Below are 25,438 nucleotides of genomic sequence, written 5' to 3' on the forward strand. Positions count from 1 at the left end.
ACTGTTAATGGGAGGTTGTCTAAGTAAATTGTCCCTAGTACAAATTCTGTGTAGCTAGTACAAATTCTGTGTAGCTATTACAAAACAAGAGAGGCAGACTCATATGAAAAAGTCCCCAAGAGCTAATGTTAAACCAAAAAGAGCAATAGAAGCACACAGAATATAGAATGAGAAGTCCTTTGGGGAGGGGGATGGGAGAGGGAAGATATACATATTTGCATATATGTTAATAACAATGACATTAACAGTATTGTTCTTCATAATAGGACTGGTTGTAGGTGAAAAATAACTTCATTTTATGTCTTCTTATAAAGTCTTTAATTCTTTATACTTAATACTTTCTGTGGGCACTGGTGGCTTATACCTGTAGTCCTAACTACTAAGGAGGCGGAAATCTGAAAAGAACTGTTCAAAGCCAGCCCGAGCAGAAAAGTCCATGAGATTCATATTTCCAGGTAACTACCAGAAAAGCAGAAGTGGTGCTGTGGCTCTAAGTGGCAGAGTGCTAGCCTGAGCAAAAGAGCTCAGGGATATTACCCAGGCATCAAGTCCAAGCCCTGCAACTATGAAAAAAAAAAAAAAAAACTAAAAAAAAGAAATTCTCACATAATTATTTTCGTTATCTTTTTTTTTTTTTTTTTTTACCAGTCCTGGGCTTGAGCTCAGGGCCTGAGCACTGTCCTTGGACTTTCTCAAGGCTAGAGCTCTACCACTTGAGCCTCAGCACCACTTCCAGCTTTTTGCTATGTATGTGGTACTGAGGAATCGAACCCGGGTCTTCGTGCATGCTAGGCAAGCACTTTAACCACTAGGCCAAACTCCCGGCCCCTATTTTTGTTATCTTAAAAATAAACAAAAACAGGGCTGAGAGTTTGGCTTAGTGGTAGAGTGCTTGCCTAGCATGCATGGAGACCTGGGTTCAGTTCTTTGGTACCACACACATAGAAAAAGCCAGAAGTGGTGCTGTGGCTCAAGTGGTAGAGCTCTAGCCTTGAGAAAGCCTAAAGACAGTGCTCAGGCCCTGAGCTCAAGACCCAGTATCAGCAAAATAAATAAACATACATCAATCTAGTTATATATTAGTGGCTCTTGCCTATAATCCTAGCTACTCAGGAGGCTGAAAGCTGAGGATCAAGGTTTAAAGCTAATTCCAGGCAGGAAACTCCATGCCATTCTTTCCTCTAATTAACCACCAAGATGCCCAAAGTCAAACTATAGCTCACATAGTAGAGTACCATTCTTGGGCAAAAAAAGCTCCTGACTTCAAGCCTCAGGAATGGCATTTATACAAAAAAAATCCAGTATGAATGAGTGTTTGTTTACTGGAAATATCTGTTGCTACTTTGAGTCTAAATGTGATGCAATTTTCCCCAAAGGTCAATTTAAAAAGTCACACCATCCCTTTGAAAGAGACCCTTTGAAAAAGCTCAGTGACTCAGCAATTCTACTCCTTAGCAAGTCAGTTGTTCAGCAATAATTATAGATGATCACCAAGATTGATATGTAATGGCTCAAAGGATAGAGTAGCTACCTAGCAAGCATAAGGTTCCAAGTTCAAACCCCAGTACTGTCAAAACAAAAGAAATGTTTACTCTTAACAGTATTTATGATAGTTAAAAATGGACAGGCCCAGCAGGGTGCTAGTGACTCCTATCTGTAATCCTAGCTACTCAGGAGGCTGAGTTCAAAACCAGCCCAGGCATGCAAGTCTGTGAGACTTGTACCTCTAACTGCCAGAAGAACAGAAATTGTGTCTCAAGTGGTAGAGTACTAACCTTGAGTTGAAGAGCTCAGGGACAATGCTCAGGCCCAGAGTTCAAGCCCCATAACTGACAAAAAAAAAAGGACAAGCCCTGAATGAGAATCACCAACGCTATAGAATATTGTGTAAACAGCTTTTCTTTTTTTTTTTGGCCAGTTTTTGGCTTGAGCTTAGGGATATAGAACTGTCCTTGGCCTTTCCTCAAGGCTAGTGTGCTACCACTTGAACCACATCATCATTTCCAGCTTTTTCTTTGTATATGGTATCGAGGAATCAAACCAGGTCTTAGTGCATGCTAGGCAAGAACTCTACCAGTAGGCCAAACTCCCGGCCTGGATAAACAGCTTTAATTCATGTTTAGAATAATATTCAAATGCTTAAATAACAAGAAATGGTACAAAACACTATATAGTACAGTCCAGATATTACTATAATTTGGTTTCGATTTAAGGAAATAATACAAATTCACATGCACACCAAATGTCCTGCCCGCTGTCAGGAAAGGAAATGGCAGCGGTGGAAAAGGCATACCATAAAAACTCAAATGTGAGATGCCCTTCAGTGTTGTGGCAGGACGTCCAAAGTCCTCAGCATAGACATGCCATCGTGCCCAGGGGGCTCTGGATCAAATGTGCACATGCCAGCGGCTCCCACCTGCCATCCCAGCTACTCATGAGGCTGTGATCTGAGGACTGCAGATCAAAGCCAGCCTGGTTAAGAAAGTCCATAAAACTCTTCAGTAAACTACCAAAAGCCAGAGGCAGAGCTGAGGCTCAAGTGAGGCTCAGGGCCAGTACTCAGCCTCTCAGCGCAAGCCCAGGACCCACACCAAAACAAAACTGCACAGAACCTAAAACAATGTCTAAGGTTTAAGTTATTCGTGACCTTTTTTTTTTTTTTTTCCAGACCTGGGCTTGAGGTCAGGGCCTGAGCACTGTCCTTGGACTTTCTCAGGTTAGAGCTCTATCAGTGGAGCCTCAGCACCACTTCCAGCATTTTTCTATGTACGTGGGACCAAGGAAACGAACCCGGGTCTTTGTGCATGCTAGGCAAGCACTCTACCACTAGGCCAAACTCCCAGCCCTGACTTTTTTTTTAATATGTTTTTTATTGTAATTAATAGAAGGGTTACATTATATTCACCAGATAGAAGGTGCATTACTTAATCACTGCTACCCCTTCTCATGTTTTTGTCCCCATTTCTCTCCCCCACCCCAGTTATTGGTGACTTCTAATCAGGTTGACCTGAGTCCACATCCGATCAAAAGCTCATTTTCTTTAATTTTATTTGTATTATAAAGGTGATGTACAGAGCGGTTAGTGCTGTAAGTCAGGTAATGAGTGGATTTTTTTTTTAACAGTGTCACCTCTTCCCTCATGTTCTCCCAGCTTTTTTCCCCTCTTGATCCCCTCCCCCACAGCTATATAGTATCCAGTGAGTATCACTGCTGCATTAGGTCACTCCTTGTCCTTCCATTTCTGTGCTCTTAACCCTCCCCCAAACGAACTTACATACAAGATAAAAAGTACAGAACTCACAAATAGTGACAAAGGGGGAAAAAAAACCCAAAAGAAGTAAAATAACCCCAAACCTCTAGTTTCCATCTCTTGGAGTTCATTTTTTAAAATTTTATTGTCAAGGTGATATACAGAGGGGTTACAGTTACATATGTAAGGTAGTGAGCACATTTCTTGTCGAACATTGTTACCTCCTCTCTTGTTTTTCTCCCACTTTCCCTCTCCCTTGGAGTTCATTTTGATAAGCATCATTTTGTATGGTCATGCACACAGCTATTGGATCTTGTGATCTTCTCCTCCTTTGGTGTCACTGAAAGTGTACAGTCCTGTTTAATCCATCATGTCCAAGAGTAACTTTTTGTCTTTTATCATCCATCATGTTTACTTATAGATTTATAAGCACATTCTAATAACTACAAATGAGGGAAATCATGTTTCTTTGGGTCTGGATTACTTTGCTTAACATAATTTATCCAGTTGCCCTCAAACCTGGCTACATTAAACCCTCCAGCACCACCATGTTCATTGCAGCATTGTTTACCATAGCCAAGAAAATGGTGTGTGTATATATATATACACACACCCAATGGAATTCTATGCTTACATCAGAAGGAGTATTGTCCTATTTGTAAGGAAATAGAAAGGCTTGGAAAAATTATATTACATGAAGTAAGATTTGCTCATTTTATAAAACCTTTCCCAAAATCAATATCCTTGGAACAAATGTTCTTTCTTTCTCAGGGAGGGGCCTTTTGTTTCATGGAACATGTGGCAGATGAACGTTCTACCTGGAATTACTTCTGGCAACAGGTCTTGGATCCTGCCTGGTCCCTTCTGTTTGATGGGTGCCAACTGACTCGAGAGACCTGGAAGAACCTGGAGCATGCCGGCTTCTCTAAGCTGAAGCTGCAACACATCCAGGCGCCCCTGTCCTTGACACTGGTGCAGCCCCACATCTATGGCTTTGCTGTGAAATAATGTGTATGTGTGTATATAAGGGCAAGGGTGGGGGGAGCTGACAGAGCTGAATGGGCCGAATAACTTAAGGCTTCAGTTTTACTTTAATAATATGAATCAGGAGAAAGGAAACCCTTGGTTTTCAGTAAAGTTGAATTCATCCTTAAAGTTTTCTGCTGTATCTTACATAGCCGTGTGTGTGTATGTGTGTGTGTGTGTGTGTGTGTGTGTGCGCGCGCGTGCTACTTTTAGGGCTTAAAATAAGGGCATTATCCCTTAGGGTGTTTTGTTTTATTTTGCTCAAAGCTGGCCCTCTGCCACTTGAACCACACCTCCACTTCTGGCTTTTTGCTGGGTAATTGGAAATAAAGAGTCTTGCGCTTTCCTGTCCAGGCTGGCTTCAAACCAGGATCTTCAGATCTCAGCTTCCAGAGTAGCTAGGATTACAGGTATGACCCTCCAGTGCCTAGCTCTAGGAATTTTTTAAAATTGTTTCCCACAAAATCAAAACTAAGCCAAAACATACTTTTTTTTAAGTATTTGTTACAAGGAAACAATGGTCTAAAATTGAAGACTGTTACCTCCAAACATTACTTTATTCAAACCTTATTTTACTCAGTGACTTGAACATTTTCCCATTTTTTTTCTTTTCCCTTTTTCTTTTTTCTTTTTTTTTTTAAATTGCTAGTCCTGGGGCTTGTTCAAGGGCCTAAGTGCTGTACTTGGGGTTTCCTCAAGGCTAGTGCTCTGCCACTTGAGCCACAGTACCATTTCCAACTTTTTCTATGTGTGTGGTACCAAGGAATTGAACCCTAGTCTTCATGCATGCGAGGCAGGTACTCTACCACTAGGCCAAACTCCCAGCGCCCAATTCTTTTAAATTGCTACTCAAATCAAATTTTTGTTTCATGAGACAGTGTCATGAAACTCCTACTAATTGCTATGTAGCTTGGGATGGCCCAGAACTCTTGATCCTTTTGCCTCAGCCTTCTGAATGCTGGGATTACACGTGTATGTCACCATGCCTGGTTTTCTTCAACAGATTTTTAACAGGTCAGTGATAAGAAGCAGTTAAACCACTTCAAAACAAAACTTTGAAAAAAGGAGCATTCATAAGCTTCATGAAGAAACACTAATGAATTGAACATTCAAGTATAAACACAGATTTTCTGAAAGAGAGAGAGAGGTCTAAGACCTATTTGCTATTCTGAGTGTCTCTGGTTTGGCTTTTAGAATTAACATGCCAAGCCATGCAGCTTTCTGTCTTGCCTCACACTGCACCAGTTGGTTTTCTAGAACTGCAGCCCTCAATCCTTAATGGCTGTGTTGACATAAGTATTATCATAAAACTATATATGGGGTAATTAGCATTCATAGGATTTTAAGAAATAGTTTGTATGTGATTTAATATACAGTGTATTTTCTGAGATGATTTTACAGAAGTACTATTTTAAATATCAAATCAACCAAAAAATTTATATTCACTTTAGAAATCGAAATAAAGAATTAGTTTATATCTTTGCCAGTCTGGCTCTATTTTTTTAATGTCTCTGAGAAACCTTATGTTCAGGATGAAAAATTAAGTTACTAAATTAACAGATTTTTTTTTCTTACTAATAGCCAGGTAAGTATCAGCACAGGCAGCAGATCTTAGAAAGGCAACCTTACAAGGACCAAATTAAAAAATACATATATTTTGGGGGCCAGGAGTTTGGCCTAGTGGTAGAGTGCCTGCCTAGTATGCACAAAGACCAGGGTTTGATTCCTCACTGCCACATACATAGAAATATACATACTACTTTCAGTTGTACTGTGGATCAAGTGGTAGAGCGCTAGCCTTGAGGAAAAAGCACAAGGAAGGCACTCGGGCCATGAGTTCAAGCCCCAGGACTGGCAAATTAAAAAAAGTTTCCATACATTAGTTGTACAAAGGTAAGGTCTTCATTGTGGTATTTTCACATATGCATACAGTGTACTCATGGATCCCTCACTCCCCACCATCACTCTCCCTCCTCGCCCCCCATCATCTCTCCCTCAACCCTACTTTTCTTAAAACAATTCCAACTGTGTTCATCATTCTATTTTCATATATACCTGAGCTACATTTGGATTATTTCACTTTTTCACCCTCTGGACAGGTTTTATGCAGAGATGCCATTTGTGAAATGCTCAGAGCAGGAAGGAAGCCACATTTTATCTCTCTAACATACAAATGTTATTGGTATAGTGCCACTCTCCCTATGGCCTTTTGAGCTCTGTAAAATGAATTTTCATCCTCTGGTTTCTCAGACTAGAAGCCTTCTTTATCCACGTACTTCATTTACAGGTCAGTTGCATGACCAAGCCATAGGAAGAGGCACAGGTGAAACAACTCCACCCTGGAAGATAATACTGAAGAGCTATGCAAATTCTAATTCCTGTCCTCTTCTCAAAATGGTGCAGCAACCCGGCTTGGTGGCTCCTGCCTGTAATCCTAGTTACTTAAGAGGATGAGATCTGAGGAGGAGCAAGGTTCAAAGCCAGCCTAAACACAAAAGGACCTGAGACTCTTATCTCCAATTAACCTCTAGAAAAGAGAAGTGGGGCTTGGCTCAAAGGTAGGGAGGTAGCCTTGAGCTGAAGAGCTCAGGGACAGCACCCAGGCCTAGTACAAGCCCCATGACCCACAAAATAACACATTTTTTTTTAAAAAATGGTGCAGCACATACATTCATTTTTGACAGAGAAAACAGAACAGATAAATTAACATTCTGACAGTTTTTATACAAGTGACTGAGCAAATTTTAGAAACCCCAATTCCTAAAACTATAAAATGTGCTTAACAGCCATTGCTGCCATGTTATCTTAAGCCTTTCTCCTCTGGCCCTGAGAACATATACTTGAAACAATTCTAAGAGTTCCAGGAAGTGCCTTAAGCCTGTACAAAATGGTGACACAGTAACAAAAAGGCAAAACAAATCAGTACAGGGGGTCCCTCTCTATAATCCTACCTATTCACTCAGGAGGCTGTGATCTGAGGATCACGGTTGGAAGCTAGTCCAGGCAAGAAAGTCTGAGACTCTTATCTCCAATTAACCACTAGAAAGCGAAGTAGAGCTACAGCTGAAAATGGTAGAGTACTAGCCTCAAGCACAAAAGCTCAGGTACAGCACCCAGGACTTGATTTCAAGCTCTGTAATAGACACCCCCACTCCACCCCCCCCAAAAAAAGTAGTATAATTTTTGGACAATGTTGCACCTCTCTCACTCTCCTGTCCCCACTCACAAGTTCTACAGTTCATTTTCAACATAGTGCCTAGCGATTTGATTTCAAGTCACAGAATTTCCAACCCAAACTGGCTTTATACTGATAAAAGACTTAACTGACTCAAATGAGTTAAAATTGCAGGGGCAGCCAGCTTCAGGCATGACTGAACAGGACTCAGGGAACATCATCAAAAAACAGACACTGCAGAGTCACATCTGCCCCCATTTGTCCTAGTGGGGAGCAAGTGGGCAGGAATAGTTCTAATCTTTATGGTGCCAGGGCCCACGGCCAGATGGAAAGAGGAAGATCAAAGACTAAAGCCATCTAAACTGGCCATTGACTAGCAATCCAGGGCCATGAGTCCTACTCTAAAGAGAAGGATCGTGCTGACTGCCCAGTAGGTCACGACGCTTCCTCCCCAAGGCTGAGCACAGAGCACACACACACAGATAGTTGTAGATCCTCTATATCAGGGCCTGTGATGGACATGAGTCTGGGAAAGCAAAGGCAGATGAGTCTATTTGAAGATTTTAAGCAGAGGCACAGCAAAGGCATTGGTAGATTTTGAGCACATCACTCTGATGGGAGATCACATGACTCAGAAAAAGCTGGCTTTTTTGGTGAGTTGAAAATAAAAACAAAAGGCAATATTGGCTCTGGCTCCAAAGTGATCTAGTCACATCCCTACTGTATGAGGTGTGAAAATAAACAAGGACAGTACATTTTATTTAGGTTGCATATTAGTTAAAATGCCCTCAAATAATCAAGTATATATTGAAATTACTTGAAAAAGTAGGTATGGAGGGGGTGGGTGAGTTTTATTGAGGTACATTGTAGGTATATATTTATATAAATGTCATACTGAGGGCCAGGAGTTTGGCCTAGTTGTAAAGTGCTTGCCTGGCATGCACGAAGACCTGGGTTCGATTCCTTGGTACCATATACATAGAAAAAAGCCAGAAGTGGTGCTGAGGTTCAAGTGGTAGAGCTCTAGCCTTGAGAAAGTCCAAGGACAGTGCTCAGGCCCTGAGCTCAAGCCCAGGACTGGTGAAAAAAAAAAAAAGTCATACTGAGACTCCCTCTTGAACAACTAATATATGTCAATAAAAATTCTCAAACAGGGCCCGGAGTTTGGCCTAGTGATAGAGTGCTCACGTAGCATGCACGAAGACCCAGATGCGATTCCTCAGTACCACATACATAGAAAAGCCAGAAGTGGTGCTGTGGTTCAAGTGGTAGAGCACTAGACTTGAAGAAAAAGCCCAAGAACAATTCTCAGGCCCTGAGTTCAAGCCCCAAGACTGGCAAAAAAATTTCTCAAACAGCAGGTACAAACTGGGTGTTGATGGCTCATATCTCTAACCCTAGCTACTCAGGAGGCTGAGATCTGAGGATGGAGGTTAGAAGCCAAACCAGGCGGGAAAGCTGATGAGACTCCAATTAACCATCAAAACCCAAAGTAGAGCTGTGGCTCAAGTTGTAAAGTGCCAGCTTTGAGAAACAGAACTAAGGAACAGAGTTTAGGCCCTGAGGTTAAGCCCCAGTACCTGCACACACACCACCAACAAAACAAAACAAAACCAAACAAAAACAATAAAAGGGTGCTTTAACCTTTGTGCTATTTCTCAAAAGCAGATGAAATTCCCAGGTGAAAGACAGCCTTCTTTTAGATAGCTACTATATCGTTCTTAAAAAGAAAGTTAAAGCGAAAGGAATTAAGTACAAACAGCCATCTTTCTGTTGTTTTGTTCTGTTGGTTGTAGGATTTGAACTGAGATCTGGCACTGTCCTTGAGCTCTTTTGCCCAAGGCTAGTGCTCTACCACTTTGAGTCACAGCTTCACTTCTGGTTTTCTAGTGGTCAGTTGGAGATAAGAGCCTCTCGCCCAGGCTGGCTTCAAACCACAATCCTCAGATCTTAGCCTTCTGAGTACCCAGGATTACAAGTGTAAGCTACCAGCATCCAGCCAAACAATTGTTAAACAGGCCTTTATCTTTTTTTTCATATTTTTTATTGCAATTAATAGAGGGGTTACAGATATATTCGCCAGATAGAAGGTGCATTACTTCACACACACTGATACCCCTTCTCATGTTTTTGTCCCCATTTCCCTCCCCCCCAGTCTCCCCTCATCTTGTTTTCCTCCCCTTTCCTATTTCAACTAAACATACATACAATATACCAGATAACAAGGTAAGATACTGCTACAATATGAGAATAATCAAGGGACAACAAAAGAGATGAGAAATAGTATAGTATATTAAGAACAACAATCACACATTATATAGCTCTGGTTTGCATATCCTGGAGGTCCTTTCATTTAGCCTTATCCTACATGGCCTTATATATATAGGTTTTGAGCTACTGTAATCCTCTGCTATGTTCTTTTGGGTCTGACTTACTTCACTTAATATGATTTTTTCCAACTCTTTCCATTTCCTTACAAACGGGGCGATGTCATTCTTTCTGATGGCAGCATTGAATTCCATTGTGTATAAATACCACATCTTCTTGATCCACTCATCTACTGAGGGGCATCTGGGTTGGTTCCATATCTTTGCTATGGTAAATAGTGCTGCATTGAACATCTCTGTGCCAGTGGGTTTAGTACGTCCTTGTTTCTGGCGATTGGGTAAATGAAACAGGCCTTTATCTTATCAGCTACTTGGAACCCAGTCAGCTCAGTCTTGTCACATTTTCCCAGGATGCTGCTCTGTCCAGTATGTATAAAGTTACTGCTGCTCACTGTAGCTTCAGTTCTCTATCTCTGTGAGGGCTCCCCCTCTGCCCATCCAACTTGCATTCTATGCTGTATCAATTTAATTCTCAAACCCAGATGGGACTCTCGGAGGATGGAGGTGGCATCATTCAGTCCCTACAGTTTCAAGCCTATGTTTTTATTGTTTTACACTGGAGCTTGAAATAAGGTCCTGGATGATGTCCCTTAAATTCACTCAAAGCTGGTGTTCTACCACTCGATCCCCAATCCACTTCTGGCCTTTTGGTGGTTAATTGGAGAGTAACAGTCTCATGAACTTTCCTACCTAGTCTAGCTAACCATGGTCCCTAAGTTTCAGGCTCCTAAGCAGCTAGTGGCATGAGCCACAGGTCTTGAACAAATTACTTCTCTAACATCATCTGTAAATGGGATGTTATCTATGTAAAGTTTAGAATGAGGAGAAAGGAAGTGATGACACATCTGGCACTTTTTTTTTTGCCAGTCCTGTGTCTTGAACTCAAGGCCTGGACATTGTCCTCGGACACTTTTTGTTCAAGGCTAGCGCTCTGTCACTTGAGCCACAGCGCCACTTTGGGCTTTTTCTGTGTATGTGGTTTTGAGGACTTGAATGTGCGTCTTCATGCATGCTAAGCAAGTACTCTATCACTAGGCCAAACTCTGGCCCTACTTGGCACTTTTAAACGTTCACTGTTGGGAGCCAGAGTGGAATCAAACTGTACCTTGACTTGCATCAGATGATGGCTATATTGTCTTATTGCTTTCTGGCCCTATTCTATGTAAATGACCTGAGAATTACCATATGAATGTAACACCTGGAGGTTCCCTGGGAGAGGAGGAGGGGAGAAGGGGGAGTGGAAAATAAACGCGGCAGTCTCGGCAGTCTTTGCCGGGACTGCGGACATCCCGGACCCGGTGTGTCTGTCTCTCTTCTTTTTCTTCCTAGTCCTTGTCCCCTATTTCAGGAACCCCAATCTGCGAACCCTGGTTTGCTGCCGGTTGGCCCCGGCATCTGGCGCCCGAACAGGGACCCTGAAAATCTGGGACGAAGGTGAAGGACCCCTCCCTGTGGTGAGTAACACATCGTAGGACTATTAAGAGAGTATAGTCAGGAGTAAAAATTATGGGTCAAGCTAATAGCCATGGGTTATTTCTACCGATCTTAACAGGCCTATTTGAAGCCCACGGAACGTGGGTGGAAGAGGGGGTGCTTCAGAGCTTCCTACAGTTTCTCAAGGAGGCATGCCCGAGGTCTATAGAGGAGGCATTCCAAAAAGCCTGGCAGCGGATAGGAAAAAGAATTCAAGATTATTATGATGTATATGGCCCCGAGAAGACCCCAGTAGAGGCTACTACTGTATGGAATTTAGTAAGTAAATACATAGATCCTCTACATGAAGATGCTGAACTTAATCTTGAATTAAGGGAACTTTATGAGTTAAAGGACCCTTCTGAAGAACCTGAGGCTGAGCCATATGCCGCAGCCCAAGAGAGTCTAAGTGAGATCTTGCAAAGGGAACAACAACCAGTAGATATTGAGTATCAGAATTCAGGTCTGAATACCAAGGAGGAAAGTTATGATGAGTCATTGGAGGGCCGGGTGGCTACGATAGAGAAGAAGTTAGAAGAAATGCTACATCTTCTATCGAAAATGGGGACAGAGCAGAGAGCCCCCCCAGAAGTAGGAAAGAAATATGACCCTCAGGCCACTATGGTGTCTGATTCTAAACCTTACCCCTCACACCCACCGCCTCCGGCTGCAGCCTTACGGCCTCAATCCCTTTCTCAACCTTTAGGCAAGCCTAAAGGCCCTAGCAACAAGTCCCTTTTAACAGGCACTACAACCAGGCACAGTGCATCGCAATTAAACCTGACTCAGGCTGCTAGAGAGAGGGAAGGTATTTCAGGGCCTCGATGCTTCCCTAGTTTAGTTGATCATGATGAACAAGTATACCATCAACCTGTTCCTGTTAAACTATTACAGGATTTAAAAAATGCCTGCTCCCAATATGGGCCAACTGCCCCTTTTACTCAAGTAATATTGGAGGCCGCGTGTGCTGGTATTGCATGCCCAAATGACTGGAAGCGGCTTGCCAGAGCATGCCTTAGTGCAGGAGAGTACTTATTATGGGAGACAGAGTTCACTGCACAGTGTCGGGCTAAAATTGAAACAAATAGGTCTAAGAACCTGCCTTACACTGTTGATCAGTTGTTAGGAGAGGGAACCTATAAAAACACCGAAGATCAATTGGGTTATGCAAAGGAGGCCTATTTACAAATAAATGCTGCGGCGAGAGAGGCTTGGAAAAAGTTACGCAATTCCAATCGTACAAAAAATCTAGTAGAAGTTAAACAGGGACCGAATGAACCTTATCTAGAATTTTTGTCTCGATTAATGGAGACTGCAGACTGCCTAGTACAAGATGAGAATGCAAGGGAGAGTATAGTTAGACACATAGCCTATGAAAATGCCAACGCCGCCTGTCAGGCGGCTATCAGACCCCATAGGAATAAGGGAGGAATCACGGACTTTATTTCACTGTGTGCTGATATTGAACCCTCCCATGTACAAGGCCTTACTTTAGCCGCCGCTCCTCAAGGAAAGACTGTTAGTGAGTCTCTAAAATATAGAGGTCAACGGCATTCTCGGGATGCTAGACCCCCAGGGCGTTGCTTTTCTTGTGGACAAATAGGACATTGGATGACGCAATGCCCACGCCAGGCCAGGCAAAAGAGAGAAAAATCACCTGGCACATGTCCACGCTGTGGTAAAGGGAAGCACTGGGCTAAAGATTGCAAGTCAGCAACAAATCGCAATGGCCGCCCGTATTTGGGAAACTGGAGAAGGGGCCAGCCCCTGGCCCCGCAAAACCATGGGGCAGTCCCTCCCTCTTCTCGGCCACAAGTGCATCTTCTAACAACCCCCCAAGATCAGTCTCCGGCCTCCTCCGTGCCACCCCAGGAAGTGCAGGATTGGACCTCTGTTCCTCCACCTGCTCAGTATTGACCCCAGAGATGGGGACACAAGCTCTCCCCACGGGGGTCTTCGGCCCCCTTCCCCCGGGAGTGGCTGGATTGCTGTTAGGGCGAAGTAGCTCAGCCCTTAAAGGGATACAGATTACACCTGGCAAAATTGACCAGGATTTTACTGGAGAAATCAAAGTTATGGCCTCTGCCCCGAAACACGTGGTATCGATCCCAGCCGGTCAAAAATTAGCACAATTAATACTTGTGCCTTTACCTCCCGGGGAGACTGCTAATTCCCCATGTGGACAGAGAGGATTTAGATCTTCTGATATCTATTGGGTACAAAGCATAAAACAAGAGAGGCCTGAGATGACTATATTTATACAAGAAAAGCCCTTTAAAGGAATATTAGACACTGGAGCAGATGTGTCTGTGATATCTAAAAAACATTGGCCAGCCCAATGGCCCCTGACAACCTCTATGACTTCCCTACAGGGGGTTGGGCAAGCAACTGACCCACAGCAGAGCAGTGCGATCCTTGTTTGGAGAGATGAGGAAGGGCACTCTGGTCATTTTCAGCCATTTGTCTTGGATCATCTGCCAATTAATTTATGGGGTCGTGATATCATGGAAAAAATGGGAGTGTATATGTTTAGTCCTAGTGCTGCGGTCACTAAGCAGTTACTTGATCAAGGCCTCCTCCCCTTTAGGGGACTAGGCCGAGCAGCACAGGGGGAGCTAGAGCCACTCCAACCCCAGTCTCACCCTACGAGACAAGGATTGGGGTATCCCTTGACGGGAGCTGTCGTTTGCCCTCCCCCTCATGCTGATCCCATAAATTGGCTCTCTGAACAACCGGTATGGGTTGAACAGTGGCCTCTTTCTCTAGAAAAGATCATTGCAGCTCAGCAGCTGGTACAGGAACAGCTGGACTTGGGACATGTGGCCCCTTCTAACTCTCCATGGAATTCTCCAATTTTTGTTATAAAGAAAAAGTCAGGTAAATGGAGGCTGTTACAGGATTTGAGAAAGGTTAACGCGACAATGGAACTGATGGGGGCCCTACAGCCTGGCTTGCCTTCACCCATGGCAATCCCAAAGGATACTTATAAGATTATTATAGATTTGAAGGATTGTTTCTATACTATACCCCTGGCGCCTCAAGACTGTAAGCGCTTTGCCTTCAGCGTCCCCTCTGTTAATTTTAAAGAACCCATGAAGCGATATCACTGGCTTGTGCTCCCACAGGGCATGGCAAATAGCCCAACTTTATGTCAAAGTTTTGTAGCTAGAGCCATTTCTTCCACTCGTGAAAAATTTTCTTCTGTTTATATTGTTCATTATATGGATGACATCTTGTTGGCTTGTTCTGTCCCTATCGTCGTACGACAAGCCTTTGGACAACTAAAGCAAGATCTGAGCCTCTTTGGCCTTATAATAGCAGCTGAAAAGGTTCAGGAACACCCCCCTTTTACATATCTAGGCCATATATTAGGCCCACACTATTTTAAAAGCCAAAAAATACAATTAAAAACTTCCCACTTAAGAACTCTTCATGATTTTCAGCAATTCTTAGGAGATATAAATTGGCTTCGGCCTTATCTAAAGCTCTCCACAGGAGAGTTAAAACCCCTTTTTGATCTCTTAAAAGGAGATACCAACCCTACATCCTTGCGTGAATTAAATCCTGACGCCAGGAGGGCCATCCAAATTGTAGAAAAGGCCTCCAGAGGTAAGCAGAAGTCGGCCGACCCCCTTGTATGTCTGCGTTTTATTTTATTTTATTTTATTTTATTTTTGTTTGTTTGTTTGAAAAGGTGCACTGTGGGCCTAAAACAGAGGCCTGGGTGGTCAAGGGACGCCTTGACCCCCCTCCCCTTCTGAGTTTCTTGTCGATAACAAGGCATACCTGAGAGTCCCACCAGCAAGACATGTCTAAATCTAAAAATAACTGTTTGGTGAAAACATTCATTTGAGCTCATGTTTTTTGTGTTAAGTGTATCTGATTGAGTCCAATTTTCTTGTTATATGTCAATGTCTGATTATTTAAAAGTCTCCTTTTCTCTGTCTTGTTCGTGTTACATATTTTTCCTTGTCCAGTTTTGTCTTTAAAAATTGGTACCATTTCTAAGTATGGATCCTTATGGTTTTTTTGTGCATACTCAAGCACACATCCTTGTTATTTATTTGAACATTTCTGGGCCTAGCATGGCCGCTCCCCCATGTCTGCAGTTGTGACAAGCCCTGGAAAAATAAATTCCAGCTAAGTTGCCTTGCAAAAAGTTTTGTTTTGAACCTGGTTCTCATCTATAAGAGTAAAATTGGCAAAACTCTCTTGACACAAACTTCCGGAAAATGAACGGCCAATATTAATTTTGCGCACTTTATGATCTTTGAGTATGAATGTGTGTGAATGAGTGAGTGAACATGTTCAAGGTTAAATTGTCAGCATGCTGTATAAAACAATGGTTGAACTCATTTGAAACAAAGGCAATTGGGTAAATCTAAGTCTAAACTTCAAGAAAATTATTATGCTTGAATGTTTCCTATGTCTTAAAAGTATTATTGCATTGTTTTAAAGAAAAACTGGTAAAAAGTATTTTTCTAAAGATCCTGAAATCTGCATTTTAAAAAATCTGGTATTGCAATACATACAGCTGTTTACATTGTAAACATTGTATCCTGTTCAGCACAGAGGTGTTAGGGAATTTGGGATTTATTACTTTAAGTTAAAGTTTGGAAACATGTATTAGAAATTTAAATGTAAAATTGTTCATTAACGTCAGAAATTTTGCCTGTCCTTTTTTGCAAACTGACACTAGAAATCTGATGGTAAAATGTGGATAATGTGATTAGTATTTTAAAGGAATGTTTAAAGGTTTATCTCCATGCTATTGGGTGTATTTTAAAAAAGGAGAGGAAACTAAGTCCAGACTTAGACTTTTGGTGCACTGATGTCTATAGTTCTTGAATTAGGGAAAAACTGTTATTTGAGTTTAAACTGATGTTGGAGTTCTAGACAGTAATCTAAACTGCAAAAGAGCCCTTTTTTCTAAAAGGCAAGAGGAGTGCCTTGAGCCTTAGAGGGCCTGGAGGCAAAGGGAATTCCTTTAGCCTTAAAGGTTTTTCAAATGCAAATAAAGACCAAAGTGTTAAGAGTTTAAGTTAAAAAGTGTAAAAGTTTTAAAGAAAATTAGAAACCATTTCTGAACAAAATTTAAAAGTAAAGTTGTCCTAAAGCTTTGTTTCAAAAAAAGAAACAAGGAAAATTAGGACTATCAAAATGGTTGCTTAATTGCTATTTCAGCTTACTCTTGTAAGTTACTTTATAGCAATCTCCAGAAGGCCCATGGAGAAGGACAGCAGATCCTCATTCAGATGTAAGTTTGGCCCTCACCAAGTTCCAGGTAAGATCATGCTTAGAGACTATTTCTGTATTGACCACCTTGTTGCTTCTAATTGGAGTAAAGTGGCCTTTTGTAGGACTCATTGATCTGAAAGCCACAGTTTTGAGCCTGCCCGGGCAAAGCAAAGTCCCTGTGAGACTGTGGTGTCTAATCTGCCAGCAGGATGCTGGGACAGAGTTGCTTTGAGCTCGAAGTGGCAGAGTGCTAGCTCTGAGCTGAAAAGTTGGGGGGAAGCACTCAAGCACCAAGCTCGGGACTCACAGTGGCAGGGTGCTAGCCTTGAGCTGGAGAGCTGAGAGACAGCGCCCAGACCCTGAGTTCAAATCCAACAATCAACAAAGTGAAATGCCAATGGGATGTTTATCCCTGTGTGGAGAGACACTACTGGGACAGGAAAGCCTCTGCTTGGATGGCAGAGATGGTGTCAGATCTTAGAGTCACTTGTGCTTGGCCATTCAAATTAATCAGAGCCGGGAGGTCATAGAATAGTTTGTAAGCATGCCTTACTAATGCCCGTGCCTTTCATAACTGGGCAGGAACTTGTCAATCTTCTGTGATAGCGGGTAGTTTAAAGTCCTAATTGAGTAAAATTTTTATTTTTTATTTTTGACACCAGCCACAAATTCAGGAAAAGTTTGTGGATCTGAGGCTTGTGTCTCTATTAATCTGTTTAGATCTGACAACTGAAGCATTGTTAAGGTTGCAGAAATTTAGTTCCCCAGACAATCAAGAAAAAGCCTTTGCTAATGGGTGCTAGGTAGGCTGCGCTGTTGTGGCCAAGAATGGTTTGTGCAGTTGTTGAATGTCAAGTATGATTTCTAGTTTGGAGTAGATTGTTGTTCCTGGTGTCTAATCCTTGCAACCCCTTGATAAAACAGGCTGGGCTTCTTAAGGTCCCTGGTCAAGCGTGGAGACGGCGCCCCTGAGTCAGCTTGAAGAAGTCACGGAAGTTGAATCTCCGCCCATCAAATCCCCATTGGACCAAGGGACCAAAGTCATTTTTGGAAAATGTGACAGGATAAATTAGGGGTATAGAAAAGAGTAAAAATTGCACTTGTGTTTCTTTTAAAATAAAAAACGGGGGACATGTTGGGAGCCAGAGTGGAATCAAACTGTACCTTGACTTGCATCAGATGATGGCTATATTGTCTTATTGCTTTCTGGCCCTATTCTATGTAAATGACCTGAGAATTACCATATGAATGTAACACCTGGAGGTTCCCTGGGAGAGGAGGAGGGAAGAAGGGGGAGTGGAAAATAAACGCGGCAGTCTCGGCAGTCTTTGCCGGGACTGCGGACATCCCGGACCCGGTGTGTCTGTCTCTCTTCTTTTTCTTCCTAGTCCTTGTCCCCTATTTCAGGAACCCCAATCTGCGAACCCTGGTTTGCTGCCGGTTGGCCCCGGCAGTTCACTGTGACATTTTTCCCCTGCTCTGGTGTTAGGGGTTAAATCTACACTTTGTGCATGTTAAGAAAGCACTACTCAAACACTGAACTCCCAAACTTATTTTTTTTCCTGTGTGTTTTTTTTCTGCCTTTTTTTTTTTTTTGCCAGCCTCGGGGCTTGAACTCAGGCTAGCGCTCTGCCACTTGAGCCACAGCACACTTTGGGTTTTTGTTTTTTCTGAATATGTGCTACTGAGGAATCGAAGCTAGGGCTTGGGGCATGCTACCCAAGCACCTTACCACTAGGCTACATTCCTGCCCCCACTTTTTTTTTTTTTTTTGCCAGTCCTAGGACTTGAACTCAGGGTTTCAGCACTGTCCTTGGACTTCCTCAAAGCTAGCACTCTACCACATGGGCCACAGCACCACTTCCAGCTTTTCTATGTATGTGGTACTAAGGAATCAAACCTGGGTCTTTGTGCATGTCAGGCAAGTACTCTACCACGATGCCAAATTCCCGCCTCCACCCCCCCCTTTTTTTTAAGCAAGCTCTCTTTATGCTCCAGGCTAGCCTTGAACTCACTACACAGCTCAGTTTAGCCTTGAATTCATGATCCTCCTGCAGAATTACAGGCCTATGCCACCAGGCCCAGTGAATTTTTATTTAATTGATGCACAATACCCAGCACCTACTGTGCTCTCTGCTCTTGGTCCTTACAATAGAGTTCTCGATAAGCTAGATATGGGCCCTATACTCAGGGACCAATTAAAAATGAAGACTAGTTCTGAGGATAACAACAAAAAACCCACATCCCTTCTGGGGGACTGGGAGGTCAGAAGCTTCCTTGTGAAACTGACTTCTCAGCTGAAGCCAAATGAAACAGTTAGTACCATAACGGAACAAAAGGACAAAGTTACACATTAAACAAACTAAAAGCAAGCAAGTTTGTCTAGAAACAGAGCCTGTTCCACTTGCTGCTTCCTATTTTTTTTTTTTTTTTTGCCAGTCTTGGGGCTTGAACTCAGGGCCTGGGCACTTTCCTTGGACACTTTTGTTCAAGGCTAGCACTCTACCACTTGAACCACAGTGCCACTTCTGGCTTTTTCTGTGTATGTGGTACTGAGGAATCGAACCTAGGGCTTCATGCATATTAGGTAAGCAGTCTACCACTATGTCACACTCCTGGCCTAAATCTTAAGACCCTAGGCCCTTGAGTCCAATTTGCAGTTAGTGAACACCACCTCTCCTCAAAGCTAAAATTTATCCTCTACATTTTTATTGCTATTATTTCATCTGAATTCCTACAGAAATGAATTCCCACAGAACTTAACAGAAAAGTAAATATTATTCAATAGTTCCTTTTATACTTTTGATTCTAAGTGAGCCTTCCTCATGGTATTGCTTTAAAAAAAACAGTTCTTAACTGAAATTCAATTCTTGTTTGTCTATTAAAGCAATAGTGCAATGTCAACAAAGTAAAAAAGAAAACTATGCAGTACTACTTCATCTCAAGACCAAAAGCACTCAAGTTACATTAAAGAATTCTAAAAGCTTGGCTCCAGTGGCTCACAGCTATTTCTTAGCTATTCAGAAAGTTGAGATCTGAGGATAGCAGTTCGAGGTCAGCCCTCTCAGCAAAGCCCATAAGACTCTTTTTTTTTCTTTCTTTTCCAGTCCTGGGACTTGAACTCAGTGACTGGGCACTGTCCTTGGACACTTTTTGCTCAAGGCTAGCGCTCTGGTACTTGAGCCACAGTGCCACTTCTGGATTTTTCTGTTGTATGTGGTACCAGGGAATTGAGCCCAGGGCTTTGTGCTTGCTAGGTGGACATGCTACCACTAGGTCACACTCCCAGCCTCCATGAGACTCTTATCTCCAATTAAAATATCAAAAAGTTGGAAGTGAGGGGCTGGGAATGTGGCTTAGTGGTAGAGTGCTTCCCTATCATGCATGAAGCCCTGGGTTCAATTCCTCAGTACCATATAAGCAGAAAAAGGTGGTACTGGTATTGTGGCTCAAGTGGTAGAGTGCTAGCCTTGAACAAAATAAGCTCAAGGATAGTGCCCAGGCCCTGAGTTCAAACCCCAGACTGGCACAGAACAGGGAGGTGGGAGAGAAAAAAAAGAGGAAGGAAGGGAGAAAAATCACAAAAATTCCCATTTGAGCTGTAGAACCATTGGCTAGCCTAATGTCAGGGAACAGAGGCAGAACTCATGTTGATGAAGAGTGAAGGAAATGAGAAAGACAGTCAGTGCACTCAATTTCTAGTTCAGGATACTAGTAAAATGATGATCAAGATATATATTATTTTGTCTACCTTTTTCTTGGTGCTTAATAATTACTTAGTAAAACATGTTAAGGTTAGTAATTCATTTTTTTAAAGTTTTGACTGATGCCAATTAGTCTCATTTATTTATGTTACATGCCACTTCTCTCTCTCTCTCTCTCTCTCTCTCTCTCTCTCTCTCTCTCTCTCTCTCATATATATATATATATATATATATATTTTTTTTTTTTTTTTTTTTGGTGCCAGTCCTGGGCTTGAGCTCAGGGCCTGAGCACTGTCCTTGGACTTTCTCAAGACTAGAGCTCTACCACTTGAGCCTCAGCACCACTTCCGGCTTTTTTTTTCTATGTATGTGGTACCGAGGAATCAAACCCGGGTTTTCGTGCATGCTAGGCAGGCACTCCACCACTAGGCCAAACTCCCGGCTTTTCATATATATTTTTTTACTGCAATTAATAGAAGGGTTACATTATATTCACCAGATAGAAGATGCATTACTTCACAAACATTGATACCCTTTCTCATTTCTTGGTCCCCATTTCCCTTCCTCCATCCCCAAGTAATTTTTTTTTTTGCCAGTCCTGGGTCTTGAACTCAGGGGCCTGGGCACTGTCATTGGGCTTTCTCAAGGCTAGAACTCTACCACAGAACTACTTCCAGCTTTTTCTATGTATATGGTACTAAGAAATCAAACCCAGGTCTTTGTGCTTCTTAGGCAAGCACTGTACCACTAGGCCAAACTCCTGGCTTTTTTTTTTTTTTTTAATTAAGTAGTTGTACAAAGAGGTTCCAATTCCATAAATAGAGTTGGTACTTTTAAAAGTCAAGTAACGGGGCCAGGAACTTGGCCTAGTGGTTAAAGTGCTTGCCTAGCAAGCACGAAGACCCGGGTTCGATTCCTTGGTACCACATATATAGAAAAAGCTGGAAGTGGTGCTGAGGCTCAAGTGGTAGAGCTCTAGCCTTGAGAAAGTCCAAGGATAGTGCTCAGGCCCTGAGCTCAAGCCCAGGACTGGCAAAAAAAAAAAAAAAAGTCAAGTAACAATGAGAGGATAGAATTCCTATTTTTTTAATTAGAAGGTATTTTATTTCTACCAATTAGCATGAAGAATTATGTATTTCAATGTTTACTAAAAATTCAGGGGAGGTTATACAACATTTTTATCTGTAAGTATATATTTTTAATTAATTTATTTATTTTGCCAGTCCTGGGGCATGAACTCAGGGCCTGAGCCCTCCCTGTCCTTGGGCTTTCCTCAAGGCTAGGGCTGGAGCCACAGCACCACTTCCGGCTTTTTTCTGTGTATGTGGTTCCAAGGAATTGAACCTGGCTTTTCATGCATGCTAGGCTAGCACTCTACCACTAGGCCAAACTCCCGGCCCTCTTTAAATATATTTTATTAAACAGTAATTGTATATACTTACGCCATTATTTGTTCAGCACACGAATACACTGTGTAATGTTGACTTTCTAAAAAAATTTTTCCAGAAAATCAATTTGGCAAAACACAAGCTTATCTAATGAATTTGAGCACCCTCATGACATACGCTTGCTTCATTAGCTACAAACAGCTTCCATGAAGAGTGCTGGTAGATACAGACATGGTATGCTAAACACCCTCTCATCTTCCTTCCCATTCTACTTATCCAGCTAAGCAGCTAGTATGAGGCTGAAAAGCATCAGCACCAGTTTAAACTTGATCCTACTTCTCAAGTTATGGGAACAGACGATTATCTCCAATCTAATAGGAAAAGCTTTTCAAGTTCATTGTTCATCAAAGTTTGGAACTAAAAAAATGTAAAACCATTCTCATTTTTTTAAAAAAAAGCAAATGTGGAGTATGGGAAAAGAGAACAATAGAGGGGGTTATCCTTGATTAAAACATAAAAAGGAATGGTGGGAAAGCAAAACAGGTTCTGCTGCTGGAGGGAGGGGGAAGGAGAGAGGAGAGGGTCAATGAAGGTAAATACAGTCAGAATACTTGATACATATGTGGAAATTAAACAATGAAAACTGTTGGAATTATTTTAAGAACAGAGAGTGGAAAAAAAAGACCTCATAGGGGTGAGTTTGATGGGATATATTGTATATATGCTACAATGAAATATCTAGCAATTCATGTAAGCTAATAAAAAAATCTTAATTTTAGTCGTCACGGTGGCTCACACCTGTAATCCTAGCTACTTAGAAAGCTGAGGTCTGAGGATCAAGATTCAAAGCCAGCCCGGGCACAAAAGAATGGGAGACTCATCTCCAATTAACCTCTAGAAAATGGGAAGTGAGGCTTGGCTCAAGGGTAAGGCAGTAGCCTTGAGCTGAAGAGCTCAGGGACAGCACCCAGGCCAAGTTCAAGCCCCATGACCCACAAAAAATTTTTTTAAACTTAATTTTAATAAAAAATTCACACTCGTGAGATAGTGTAACAATATGAGATAACCAAGGGACAGCAAAAGAGATGAGAGATAACATAGTACCTTAAGGACAATAATCATTCATTATATGGCTTTTGTTTCTATATCCTAGAAGTCCTTTCATTTAGTGTCATATTATATGTCCTTATGCATCAAGGTTTTGCTCTATTGCAAATCTCTGCTAGGAGAGTATCACTTTGTTACCTGATATATCGGATATATTTGTATTTGGTTATTTGAAATTGGTTAGGGAAGGGGGGAAAACAAGATGGGGGGGAGGGAAATGGGGACCAACACATGTGAAAGGGTATCAATCTATGTGAATTAATGCACCTTCTATCTGGCAAATATCATGTAACCCTACTATTAATTACAATAAAAATATATGAAAAAATTCACACTCGTAACCCTAGCTACTTGGTAAGCTGAGCCTGGAGGATGAAGGTTTGAAGTCAACCTTGGCAGAAAAAGACTTCATCTCGAATTAACCAACAAAAAGCCAGACTGGAGGTATGGCTCAAGTGTTAAGTGTTCTAGCTGTGAGCAAGAAAGTTGAGAGTTGGAAGTCCTAGTGAATGATCCAGTACCAGCAAAAAAAAAAGCAAATAATGAAATTTTTAAATACACATTTATATATTTACAAGATAAGCAATCCTATGCTTAACGCATTTGTACAAATATTTTAAACGGGAGGGAACATTGCAATCTCGTCCATCGAGTCTCACAGCTCTATCCTCTGCAAGCCAAGCCCTCTTTCACAAGCTACTCTTTTCCCTTGTTGACATCCACACATTGTATTTGTGCTAGTTCCAAAATCTCTCTCTTCAGAATGAACATATCTTCTCTGATTAGCTACAATTTGCCAGTTCTCTAAAACATCTCGTAAGTTATCTTCTAAAAACAAAACCAGGTACTGGAAGTGAGGCCCAGTGTTAGAGTGCTTACCTAGCATGCACGAAGCCCCGGGTACCACATACACAGAAAAAGCCGAAGTAGTGCTGTGTAGTGGCAGAATGCTAGCTTTGAGAAAGCTCATGGACAGTATCCAAGGCCCTGAGTTCAAGCCCAGGACTGGCAAAAACAGAACAACAACAAAATGCTTTTTTTGAAATCTCTGTGTGTCTTAGGAGCCTTCTCCATGCTCCTGCTACCCCAACTATTTTTGTGTTTGTGTGTGGGGGGGGGAGGTTTATAGGGCTTGAACTTGGCCAAGGCACTGTCCCTAAGCTCTTCAGCTTAAGGTTACCATCCTACCATGGAGCCAATCCCCACTTCCCGATTTCTAGAAGTTATTTGGAGATAAGTTTCAGGTCCTTTTGTGCTCAGGTTGGCTTTGAACCTTGATTCTCAGATCTCAGCCTCCTGATTAGCTAGGATTACAGGCGTGAGCCTGGCACCCCAACTATCTTATCACCTTACTGAGGCACTTAGGTTGAGGGACTCATTTGTCTTCCTCACTTCAGGCTCAGCTTTTTGCTGCCAGGGCATTTGTCCTAACAAGCATCCTTTTACCTGGTCTTGGCATCAATTAACCTTGGCCCATACTATACATGACCTTGGCTGTTTGCCTCTTTTCTATTCCCAGGTGATGCTTAGAAATCTTGTAAGATGCCACAAAGGTCCAACTCAAGTCATCCCATCTCATCTCTACACTCCTCCCATATAGCAAATGACTTCACTACTCATACAGGAAAAGACAAGGTCAAATGAGTAGGGTGGAAATAGAATTTTATGGATTCTGCTATCTTGACTAAAGGTGGAGTGTCCTCCAGGGTCTGAAACACTAGCCATGAGCTCTGGATTCTTAAGTTTTCTGCAAATTCTCTCACTTTTCATGTTCACTCTTTGCCTCTCTGAAGAATTCCTTCCCCAGGTTCGAACCATCATAAGATCCTTTTTTTTTTGGGAGGGGTGGAGTGGGTAAAAACAAAACAGCATGCCAGAAAACAATTTACTTTCCTTTCAACTTACTGCCTTCTCTCGGTCACATCTTCAGTGAATTTTTGCTTTTGTTTGCAGCACTGGAATGTAAAACTAAGTCACTGTCAAATATTTAAAAATATCAAATCGGTTCCTTCACTTTCCATTTCTTTACTCCCTTTGCCCAATTAATCCATTACAGTTGAGTTTCCATAGTAATCGTCTCTATCATTCCAATTTTAGGGTATGTGCTGTTAAAGCAAGCACAAAATTGTTGGATTTCACCCTTAACTGAAACTGTTCTCCACAAATCCACAAACCACCTCTAACAATGCTTTACAAGCATATGTATGGACTGTGTAATGTCTGGCTCCTATGGCTTCAGGTTCGTGCTTTCTCAATGGGACTTTAATATCCTTCCTGCCAATGCTCCATCTCAACCTCCCATATTGCCTCCACTTCTCCAGGCTCCATCCCTAGTCCTCCATGTTTCTCTTTGTGGGACTGCTACAGATTTTCCATCTTCATACCCACCTTCTCCTCTCCCCAAGGGAAGACTGTGTTACAGAAAAATGTTGGCACATTTCAGCTTCCTATTGCTGCTTTAACAAATTGCCAGTGTTGGTGGCCTAAAACAACACAGTTTTGAAGGACGAACATTAAAAGGAGTATTATTAGGCTAAAATCAAGATGTCAGTAAACATCTTCTCCTTCGCCTTGAGGAATGATGCCTCAATATTCCAAGCTTTTAGAAGCCACTCTTTCCTTAGTATGGGGTTCCTTCCTCCATTCCCAAAATTGGCAGGGTGACATGCTCAAACCTCCCTCTGAATCTA

General features: G+C 42.1%; 1 protein-coding gene across 2 annotated transcripts in view; it reads left to right on the plus strand.

The window, feature by feature from the left end:
- Positions 1-25,438, plus strand: part of LOC150066830 (HIG1 domain family member 1C) — a 48,282-nt gene that overhangs the window by 2,661 nt on the left and 20,183 nt on the right. The window contains exon 2 of one of the 2 annotated variants that reach the window (XM_090325735.1): positions 4,022-4,405. The exons of the other annotated variant lie outside the window; for it this stretch is intronic. Coding sequence (XP_090181861.1) covers positions 4,022-4,258 — 237 coding nt within the window. The 3' untranslated portion in view covers positions 4,259-4,405. Of the gene's footprint in view, positions 1-4,021; positions 4,406-25,438 lie in introns of those variants that run through there. 2 annotated transcript variants of the gene reach the window in all.

The sequence above is a fragment of the Megascapheus bottae genome, chromosome 2 (assembly GCF_031878675.1).
Source record: "Megascapheus bottae isolate mThoBot1 chromosome 2, mThoBot2.hap1, whole genome shotgun sequence".
In the NCBI taxonomy this organism is placed as follows: Eukaryota; Metazoa; Chordata; class Mammalia; order Rodentia; family Geomyidae; genus Megascapheus; species Megascapheus bottae.